Genomic DNA, 10,702 nt, shown 5'->3' with positions numbered 1-10,702 from the left:
CAGTGGACCTAGAGCCCTTGGGGGCTCAAGCCAGCCAAGGTGGTGAGCAATGGATTATACTCATCCAGGGAACTTCGCTGCTTTAAACCAGAACTCTCTGGGCAAATCTTGTGATGGCCTGAAGCCTTCTGGTCCTTCTCCAATGGAGCAGATGCTCCATGTTTAGGAGCATCACTTTCACAGGGTGCCTTTGACCCCAGTCCGTGGGGTCACACATTCTTGTGTTCTCCAAAGGCTGTTTGGAGCCCTCAGGGTTGGGGAGGCTGACCGAAGTGGGGCAGTTCCCATGGTGGTGCTTCGTGCCAAGGTGTGCGGGGAGGGTGGGTGGGCTGGGAACTGGCTCTGCAGGCTGACACCCACCACCACCTCTCCCTGCTGAGGGTTTCGGATTTGCCTCTGCAGGGACCCTCCTGAACATCAGTGTGAGTGACCACGGCCGGTCAGACTCTCTCCTTCTGTCCTGGGATGAGCCAGAGGGAGGTGCCAAAGGATATTCGCTCTCCCTCTCCTCCCTGGGGTCAGGCACACCACTGCAGAACAGGACTGCTGGACCCAATACCACCAGCTTTTGGTTCCATGGGCTGACCCCTGGCACACGCTACGAGATCAAGGTGACAGCCACGCTGGCCTGCGCGGAGACCACCAGCCAGACTGTCACAGCACAGACAAGTAAGTGCTCCCAGGGACTGCAAAGGTCTCAGTGCATCTACCAGCAATCGTTGGGCTGCTTTGGAGGGTGTTGAGTCGAGGGCTGTGTGGAGTCCCATGTATTTGTGGGGAGGTCAGGCTTTTCCTCACTTCACAAGAACTAGGGTCCTTCCTTGGTCCCCAGAGCCCCAGAAGTCATTCTCATCCATTTGGAGGAAGGGTTCTGTCCCTGCACCTTGCATGGGCAGGGTTCATGTTGTTTTATCTTCTAGAATAATGTAGCTAATGATGGTCCAGCACGTGATATGGCCTGCAGAGGGCTGAGGGATGGAAAGTGCAGACCTGCAGAGGGCCTGGAGGTCTAGAAAGAGCTATGAGGAGGAAGCATCTGTTCCACAGTTTTGGCTCATCTCTGTCAGTCACTGCTCACCCCCCAAGTCTTGCTCTGCACCCTCCCTGGCTGATGCCAAGGACTGGGGAACGGGACAGGGATGGTGGCTCAGATGAGGATGGCAGCACTTGCCTGCACCTCTCCAGAAGATCCGTGTGTGCACCTTCCAGTGCAAGGTGGAAAACCTAGAACAGGAGAGTAGGGCTGGAGAGAGGGTACTGGCCAGAGGAAGGGCTGGTGTCAGGCAGCAGTGGTGGGAGCAAGAGCTAGTTCTCATGAGAAGGCATGTGGCAGGGCCCACAGGCCCATCAGGAACAGAGGACCTGTCGGCAGGTGAGCTCCCAGGTAAGCAATGATGGTTTCACCTTTGTGTGCTGGACCTGACCAAGCCTCCCTGTTCAGTTCAGAGTAACTGCTGAGGTTGATCCAAAGTGAGTGGTGCAGCCCACACAACCCATGGGAGGCTGGTGAGCGGTCAGGGAGGTGATGGGACTGTGCTTGGGGGACCCTAGCTGGAGCACCTCTGCTGTGGAGACAGGCTGAGAGATCTGGGGATCTTCAGTCTGGAGAAGAGAAGGCTCCAGGCTGGTCTTAGAGCTCCTTCTGGTACCTAAAGGGGGCTTGTAGGAAAGAGAGGGATTTGATGGAGTTGAACTAGATGATTCTTAAGGGTCCTTTCCAACTCTGATTATTCTGTGATTCTGTGACTTTTTAGATGGGCAGATAGTTGCAGGACAAGATAGAAGAGTTTTAAACTGACAAAGCAGAGGTTTAGATTAGATATTAGGAAGAAATTCTTTACTCAGAAGGTGCTGAGGCACTGGCACAAGTTGGCCAGAGCGCTGCCTCATCCCTCGAAGTGTTCAATACCAGGTTGCACAGGACTTGGAGCAACCTAGTGTAGTGGAAGGTGTCCCTGCTCATGGCGGGGGGTGGAAAAAGATGAGCTTTAAGGTCCCTTTGAACCCAAACTGATCTATGGTTCTATGATTAGGACCTATGGAGCTGGCTGGCAGGACCTCACCAGGTGAAGGCACTGTCCCTTCAGCCTGTGAGCAACCTGCCAGGTCAGGGATTCCCAGGCAACCAGCCCAGACCATGTGTGCTGTGTCCACACAGGTCCATCACCCGTCCGCAACCTGACGCTGAGCGGCGGCGGGGGCGAAGCCACTGCGCGCGGCCTGGGCGCACAGCCACGGCCAGCGCGATGGTTACCGCCTGGCCCTGTACCACAGTGACTCTCAGGTGCTGGTGAGGAACGTGTCCATCCTGCCCAGTGCCTCCACCTTCCTGTTCGACGGGCTGTTGGCTGGCAGCGAGTATGCCTTGAAGGTCAGCACCCTGGCTGGGTCCAGCCAGGCCAGCACCAGTATCCACCAGTGGACAGGTAGGGAGTGATGGGTGTGCCTGCCCAAGGAGCAAGGGATGGGTGAAAGGGTTTGGCATGAGGGATGCAGCACATGTGCTGGCTGGGCTGGCAGAGGTGGGGAGGGGATCTCCAGGCTCAGGATGGAAAGTTTGTGGAGGATGGGGAACAGCTGGAAGTGTTTCATGTCCCCACTGCAAGCCCACTGTCCAGGCCAAGGTGAAAGCCCAGTGCCTCGGGCCTGCCTTGCATCACCTGCAGCTCGGGTTTGTGTGTTCCCAAGGGAGAGAGGCAGTCTGGGGATCCTGGATCTCTTGGCTGGTGAGAGCTGCGGGAGTGCCACGTTACCCAGGCTGCCACCCGCTCTGCCCTGCATCCTGAAAGAGCATAACAGTGTGGAAGGACCTCAAGAGTCCTTCAGCTCACCTGGAAGAGGGCATAGCAGGAACATCCTTCAGCAGACCCCTGCTAGACCTTCAGTCTCTGTGCCATAGGGAGCAGCTGTGGGCATAGAGGGCCCTGGGAGAGAGGAGGATCCAGGGAGCCCTAGCTCCAGTGCTGAACCTCATTGCCTCCTGTTCTTCCCCTCAGCTCCCTCCATCCCCTCCCAGCTGAGGCTCAGCCCAGTCTCCAGCACCAGCCTCCTTGCCTCCTGGACAGGGGCTGCAGGGGCTGCCTGGCTGCACCTGGAGCTCCGCAACCTCCTCACCCAGACTGTCACCACGACCCTGTCAGCCAGGAGGGGCCTCACCAGCTACACCTTCCAGCATCTCCAGCCTGGCACCCAGTACTGGCTGGGGCTGAATGCCACAGCAGGGTCCTACACCATAGCAGGGCCCAATGCCACTGCCTGGACATGTGAGTATGATGGCCAGGGATGTGGGAGGACCTTGGTGGCCGTGTCTTTGTCCCTGCCTCTAGTCCAGCCTATGAATCCAAAGGTCTTCTGCCAGATCCTTGGGTGCACAGGGTGATTCTGCTTGGACCTGGCCAAAAGCTGCTCCAGAGCCTGGCTCTGGGGCACTACAGTAGTGAGGCCAGTGAATCCCTTCAGCAGGTGGATTCCCAGTGCTGGCCTGCTTCTCGCTGGGATGCAGTCAGACCAGCCTGTGGTGTCTTCCCAAGGGGAGTATGGAAGGGCAGCAGATCCCACTGGTGCTCTGTGCAGCTGGGATCAGGCAGGGAGAATAGTTTCAAACTAAAAGAGGAGAGATTTAGATTAGTTGTTAGGAAGAAATTCTTCCCTGTGAGGGTGGTGAGGCACTGGAACAGGTTGCCCAGAGAAGCTGTGGCTGCGCCATCCCTGGGAGTGTTTCAGGCCAGGTTGGACCGGGCTTGGAGCAACCTGAGCTAGTGGAAGGTGTCCCTGCCCATGGCAGGGGGTGAAATGAGATGAGCTTTAAGGTCCTTTTCAACCCAAACCATTCCATGATTCTAAAAAGTGGATTTTTTATGCTCTTTGTTTGCTGTCAAGGGCATGTTTTGGTAGCACATGATAACCTCATCCTGGTGGGTGTCCCTAACATACTAGATGCTGTGCTAAGACAGCCAAGGAAGCCAGGAGCCTTTGGCAGGTCAAAACTGAGGGCATCCCTCCCAGACCCTGCTATTGCACCATTCCCCCAGCCTCCTCCCCACTCTGGCCTCAGGCTGACAAGGGCCCTGAGAGAAGGGATCTTCCACCACCACACTGATACCATGTCCATAGCACTGTAAACAGTTCCATTCCTGGACTTGCTCTCCTAGATGTTCCCAGGAAAACCAGGGGGGAAATGGAGAGAGGAAACCCAGCCTTCTGGACAGAGGACACTCATGCCAACGCTAAGGAAGCGTTCGCCCTCAAATGATGGAGGTGCTAAGCCGCAGACTCAGAGCTGCTGTGGCCAGTGACTCATCTGGCCCTGGCCAGACAGTGGTCAGGTGTACACTGGGAGGATCTGGGTGCCACCAGGTGTCGAGTCTCCAGCTCTTTCCTGCTCCACTTGCCAGTCCAGGAAGCTGGAGCCTGCTCCCTGCTGACTGTAGCTGGGATTTTGGAAGGTGTCCACACCCCCAGCTGGTCTGTTTCTGCTGTGAAGTGAGTCTGATCCCTGCTGCTGCTGTCTGTGGCTCTGAGCTGTTCCATGGAACAAAATTCCCCAGTGCCAGAGGCACACACCAGAGGTGTCCAGCTAGGAGCTCGGTCCAGGCCAGTTCGTAGGAATATCATCAAGCTCATGGCAGGACATTAGTGGAATGTAGGGGGTCTTTGAGGAATTTCCCAGCAGGGCTGCCAGCTTTATCTGGACTCTACTAGTCCAGGAATGCTTGTGCTGGGGAGTGGAGATGGCACATTCCGAAAGGATGTCTAAGGCTGAGTGTAACCCTGCAGAGTGGCTCAGGGGAGTATGGGCTACAGAGCACCCCATGATCCTGAAACACACAACCCCGTTCTCTTCCAGACCCCCTGAGCCCTGGCAATGTGACCCTGAGCAGTGCAGAGGAGCAGAGCTCCTTGCAGGCTCGCTGGAGCATCCCAGGGGGATGGAGGGACTTCCACCTGGTGACACTGCAGGAGGGAGAGGATGGTGCTCCGACAAGGAACATCTCTGTCAGCGGTGACAGCAGTCACATCACCTTCCACGGGCTGAGCCCTGGGAAGCAGTACTCTGTCCAGGTGATGGTGGTGGCAGGGCCATACCGGGCAGCAGCCCACAGCACAGCAGCCTGGACAGGTGAGCAGACAGCCCCCAGTGTCCCTTGAGGTCGTTCCATTCCTGCAACCTGACAGAAGGGCTGGTGCCTGGAGGGAGGCTGGTCTTGGGGAGGGGGATTGCGGCAGGGATGGGGCTGTGCACCGTGTGGCACCTGGTCTCAAGAGCAAGTTGTGAGTCAGGAACTGTGTCCCCACAGTTCCTGGTGAGGGTCCTGGACAGGATGTATCAGTGAGTGTCAGGCACGAGTTGAGACCATGGTTTAGGGGTAACAGTGGTAGTGCTAGGCTGATGGTTGGACTTGATGATCTAAAAGGTCTCTTCCAACCTCGATTCTATGATTCTGTGAGACCAAACCCTACTCAGTACCCTCTGGCAGGTTCCAGCTTCCCATCCCTCCCCTCACCCCAGCTGGGTGGTTGGGGGCACCAGCAGCCAACAGTCCCCTGAAGCACCAACCCCCTCCTCAGAGCAGCATCTCCTCATACCCAGTCCCTCCTGGGTGACTCGTGAAGCCACAGTTGGTGCTGTCCCACAGCTGCCACCCTGGGAAGGGAGGACTGGAGCCAGAGAAAGTGTGGAGAGGTCCCACCCTGCCCGTGGTGCTGGAGGCTCCAAAGGCTGCCCGTGTATCGGATGGAGACAGCTGCAGTGTCACAGAATCACAGAATCATTCAGGTTGGAAGGGACCTCTGGAGATCATCTATTCGAACCCTCTTGCCACAACAAGGGCACCTAGAGCAATCTGAAAAGAAAACAAAAGTGTCCTGAAAGCAATCTGTCTGCATGAGGCACTGCCCCACACCATGACGTTCTTGTCCCTTGCAGAGCCACTGGCACCATCTGGTGTGAGCCTGTCCAGCCAGGGCAGCCCACACAGCCTACTGGCCAGCTGGGAGGAGGCGACAGGTGAGGGCTACCTGCTGGCCCTCAGCCCCATGGAGCACCCCATGAAGAACAGCTCACTGCTCAAGGGTGTCACCAGCTTCACCTATGAGGGCCTCCACCCTGGGACCCTCTACACCCTCGAGGTCAGCACTGTGGCTGGTCCCTACACATCCTCACCCCGGTGCATTTCCAACTGGACATGTGAGTGCCGCAGCCCCAGGTTCCCACTGAATCTTGCCCTTCCCTGTGATGTTGTGCCTCAGGGCATGTGACAGCATGGATCTTTTGCAGCTTCTTGCAATAAAAGGGCAAAAGGCTCGGGAAGAAGCAGAGGTACTGCTGGATGTGTCTGACTCTGCTCTGTCCCCCAGTCTCCTGGTGCAAGGGTCAGCAGAGCCCAGTGTCCTCCTCCTGCCTTCTTGGGCACTCTCCTGGCACTGCTCAAGCTGCCTTGAGCCACCTCTCCACCACCCACCACCTCCTCCAGCACCAGAGCAGTCCTCTCTCCATGCTAGTTCGAACTCTGTGCTGGTCTAGTCCCTACTGAACTGGTGTGTGGGTGTCAGCAGGGAACACATTAGGGTGTGGGTGACAGCGGGGAGTGGTCAAAGCACCTGGATGTGAGTTTTCCCAGGGAAGGGGCTCCTGCTCCAGCACATTTGGGGTTGCACTTCTGCCATGTGACTCTAGACCTTTCCTTTCTTAGACCCTTTGCCCCTGGAGCAGTTGACTCTCAGCAATGGTGGCCACAGCACCTCTCTGCAAGCCTCCTGGAGAGCAGCGTCCTCTGGAAGCACTGGCTACACAGGGACCCTCTGGGAAACCAAGTCCCAGAAGCAGATCAGGAATGTGACTGTGGGGAACAACTGGATGAATGTCACCTTGGAGGACCTTGTCCCTGGGCGACAGTATACACTGGAGATGTCTGCTATGGCTGGACCTTACAGATCTCGTGGGCAATCTGCCACAGACTGGACATGTGAGTGTGATAGTCCTACCTCATCCTACTGCAAATCTCAACCACAGCCTGCCCATGAGAGCAGAGCACTCCCTCCCTCCCTCCCCTAGCACCCGTGGAAGCAGAGGGTGGCCTGTATGTGGGGAGGTGGGGAACCAGGGACAGGGATGCACAGACAGTGAGAGAACAACCAGAGCCACATTCAGCCAGGTTGGAAGTATCAGGGTCTGCAGTGCAGAAGGAACCCGTCACTGAACAGAAAATGTTTCAAAATGTCACCCAGTGGGAGGGTGGAGACCCACTCCCCTGTTTGCTGTGGATCAGGAGCTCTGCCTGCTCTGGGATTTTATATACCAAGCCTGATTCCTGACCTGACACCACCAGGGAGAGGTGGCAGAGGGTGCCTGGGACAAGTGTGTGCAGCCCCTACTCCACACCACAACTGCCTCTCACTGCCTGGGTGTCTCTTCTCTCTCAGACCCCCTGGCTCCAGCCAGCGTGACACTGACCAACACTCGGCGCCCGCTGGGGCTCTCTGCCTTCTGGGACAAGGCTGCTGGTGATGTGGACCAGTTCCACCTCCAGCTCTATAGCAAGAGCCATGCAGCGCAGAGGAACATCTCAGTGGGGCCAACCACCCACAACTTCACATTCCTGGGGCTGTCCCCTGGCACTCAGTACTTCCTGAAGGTGACTGTTCTCGCTGGCCCATACAGATCCTCGTCACACTTTGCCACCGAATGGACATGTGAGTGAGAATCATCCCCAGCCACCTGCAGGGATGGGGCATCCTGGCACTGTCTGCAAGACAGGCAGTGACAAGGTAGTGTCCAGGTGGAGGAAGGACTCCAGTGACACCTGCATGCCTCCTGTCCTGGGAATCGAAGCAGTGTCATGCATTAGCTGCTGTGTGCTGGCTGCTGGGCCCCAAAAGTCCCTTTTCCCCAGCTCAGGCTTTCCCCAAACAAGCTGAACCTTCTGCCCAGACCGCTGGTGATCTCAAGGACAGCCAGGGACTGGTGGGAGAGGGATACAAGAGAGGAAGCACAGAGACCCATATGGACTTGCTGCTCCCTGTGCATGGAGCAGAGCTGCCCACTGGGAGCTGAGTGCTCTCTCTTTCTTGCTAGCAGCACCTTGGGTACATGTATGGTCAGCTTGCATGTCCCTCAGGAGAACAGGAGAACTGGCAGTCAGCTGCCACCACTTCTTCCTTAGCCCTGTTCAGAGGTGCAGGCTGTACCCTGGCTTCTCCAGGTGGCTCCTCCACCACCTCACAGATCTCCACACTGTGCTTCCCCTCCAGATCCACTGTCTCTGGCCAATGTGAGTGTCCAACCTGGCCGCACACCCCAGGAGCTGCATGTGAGCTGGGTGGAGTCCGGCGGTGGCAGAGACCACTTGGTGCAGCTCTCAGTGGCTGAGTCCCTGTCCATCATCAGGAATGTGTCTGTGCCCCGTGGAGTCACCCAGCTCGACCTGGAGGGGCTGGTGCCAGGGTCTCGGTACCGTGTGGAGATCATTTCTCAGGCTGGACCTCATCGCATCTCCTCTCAGACTGCCATCGGCTACACTGGTATCAAACACAGCTCCTCTGCTCCCTCCCCTAGCACCCAGCCTGGCTCTGACCTGGCTAGGGACTGGGCATCATGAGTTGGGTGCCAGGGCTGTTCTGCAGGAGAGCTCTGACACTGTCCCTGCAGCCCACTGGTGCCTACCTCCTGCTCAAGGTGCTGGCTCTCTTGTGGGATCCTCGCTCATCCTGAGCCTAGCAGCTTGGTGGGGCATGCTATGAGCCTTTGGAACAAGGGAAGCTCAGGCTGTGGTGGTAATGGACTGTGGTCACCTGGGACACAGGGAGCAGGCTTGATCTGGGAGCAGCTGCTGCTCTCAGCAGCCTTTAGACAGCGTGCTGGATGCCCACAGTCCCACAGATCTCAGCTTCATTCCCAAACTAGAGTCAGTCCTGAGCATTCCAGGGTTGTGCCCTGTGACACTGTTTCTCTCCCACAGTGCCACTGCCTCCTCGTTCCCTGTCTGCCAGCCCTGTCAGCACTGCTTGGGCTCTGGCTGTGCACTGGGAGACCGCTCCTGGGCAGAGGGATGGATACCTGCTCAACATCCTTGAAGAGGGCTCTTCTGCACCAGTAAGGAACTTGGAAACAGGGAAGGACAGCACCAATATCACTGTGACACAGCTGGAACCAGGAACATGCTACCTTCTTGGGATCTGGGCAGTGGCTGGACCCTACCGCTCCCTCCCCAAGAATGTCACCGGCTGCACAGGTCTGCATCCATGGCACCCATGGGTGATGTGTGTGTGAGCACTGTGAAGACCTTGGAGTGGGATGAGATCAATGTTGGCACCCAGGGAGGGGAGAGGAGAGGAGACAAGAGGAGGAGAGGGAAGGGGGAAGGGGAAGGGAGGGGACCCTGAGGTGCTGCTTGCCTGTGGTCACCTCCTGCCTTTCACAGCCTCCTTGAACCAAGCATGCTCAGAGCTGGATCTTTTTCTTTCCAACTGATGTGCCTGTTTTTCCTTACAGTTCCTGCTGCACCAATGAACCTGAGCCTTGCCAACCCAGGCAGCTCCTCAGAGCTTTTCACATCCTGGAACAAGCCACCCGGCAGGAGGGACCACTACCGCATTACTCTGTATAGCTTCAGCACCCAGAGCAAGGTTCAGGTCCAGACCTTGAGTCCAGATGCCCAGAACACCACCTGGAGTCACCTGGTGGCAGGCAGCAGGTTTGCTGTGCAGGTCACTGCTGTGAAAGGCTCGTTAGAAGCCTCATCTGCAAACGTCACCCAATGGACATGTGAGTCTAATGGGTTGGGTTGGACACAGTGCTCCCCTGTGCCCTAGAGCCTTCATCTGAGCTTTCCAGAGCACCCACCACCACCTTGCCCATCCCAAGTCATCTCCACTGTGCCCACAGCTTTTGCATAGTGGTCCCACTTTTCTGCTCACTGTCCTCACTCCATCCCTGACACAGAGCCAATCCCCCAACCTGACTCAGAGGCTCTGGGTATCTCCCCTGCCATATCCTGTGGCTGCAGACTGTGGGGATGCTGTACTCAGAGCCATGTGCCCTGTCTGCACATGTGTGCCCAGGCTTCTCTCCTGAGGATGTCTGGTCTGGCCTGCCCACTGCCCAGTGGGAGCCAAAAGCTGGAGCCCAGCACTACCCGAGCAGGAGGGTCCTTGGGCAGTCTCAGCATGGAGCACGAGCAGCAGCACATGAGGGCTGACTGTCTCCCTGTTGTTTTCCAGATCCCTTGGCACCTGTCAACCTCACCCTGGTCAGCCCCTTGGCCTCAGCACTGAGAGCCTCCTGGGCAGCAGTAGGGCAAAGGTCCGAAGGCTTCGTGGTGGACGTCTATGAGACAGCCTCTGGCACTCGTGTTGGGCACGTGGGGCTGGACAATGCTGCCAGGAGTCACATCTTCAGGAGCCTGAGCCCTGGCACCCACTACAGTGTGGCCGTGAGGGCCATAGCTGGACCCTTCCACAACAGCACCGCCAACCTCACCCACTGCACACGTGAGTGTGATGCTCTCCTTGCAGCCTGGGGCTCTCCACCAGACCTCGCCTTCCCAGTCAGCCACATTGGCACAGCCCTCCTGCCTTCCTCTCCCACCCATGCAAGCACCCAGGGCGTATTCCCTGCTGGATGCAGCATGAGGAGGCTGTGCACAATCCTGTGCCACCCCCGTCCCTGATAGCCATCCACAGCCTCAGGCAGTGACCAGGGCAG

The 10,702-nt window shown here is 57.4% G+C and overlaps 1 protein-coding gene across 1 annotated transcript in view; it reads left to right on the top strand.

Annotated features, from left to right (window-relative positions):
* Nucleotides 1-10,702, top strand: part of LOC103808727 (receptor-type tyrosine-protein phosphatase V-like) — a gene marked incomplete at its 5' end in the record, with an annotated part of 33,205 nt that overhangs the window by 2,095 nt on the left and 20,408 nt on the right. The window contains 11 exons of the mRNA XM_009081528.1: nucleotides 403-669; nucleotides 2,190-2,426; nucleotides 2,997-3,263; nucleotides 4,847-5,119; nucleotides 5,927-6,187; nucleotides 6,693-6,965; nucleotides 7,423-7,692; nucleotides 8,251-8,520; nucleotides 8,958-9,230; nucleotides 9,491-9,763; nucleotides 10,219-10,488. Of these exons, the coding sequence (XP_009079776.1) occupies nucleotides 403-669; nucleotides 2,190-2,426; nucleotides 2,997-3,263; nucleotides 4,847-5,119; nucleotides 5,927-6,187; nucleotides 6,693-6,965; nucleotides 7,423-7,692; nucleotides 8,251-8,520; nucleotides 8,958-9,230; nucleotides 9,491-9,763; nucleotides 10,219-10,488 (2,934 nt within the window). The remainder of the gene's footprint in view (nucleotides 1-402; nucleotides 670-2,189; nucleotides 2,427-2,996; nucleotides 3,264-4,846; nucleotides 5,120-5,926; nucleotides 6,188-6,692; nucleotides 6,966-7,422; nucleotides 7,693-8,250; nucleotides 8,521-8,957; nucleotides 9,231-9,490; nucleotides 9,764-10,218; nucleotides 10,489-10,702) is intronic.

This window comes from Acanthisitta chloris, unplaced genomic scaffold, assembly GCF_000695815.1.
Source record: "Acanthisitta chloris isolate BGI_N310 unplaced genomic scaffold, ASM69581v1 scaffold7629, whole genome shotgun sequence".
NCBI classification, from domain to species: domain Eukaryota; kingdom Metazoa; phylum Chordata; class Aves; order Passeriformes; family Acanthisittidae; genus Acanthisitta; species Acanthisitta chloris.
Note: the sequence above shows the minus strand (reverse complement) of the source record. Positions and strands in the feature narration are given on the sequence as shown.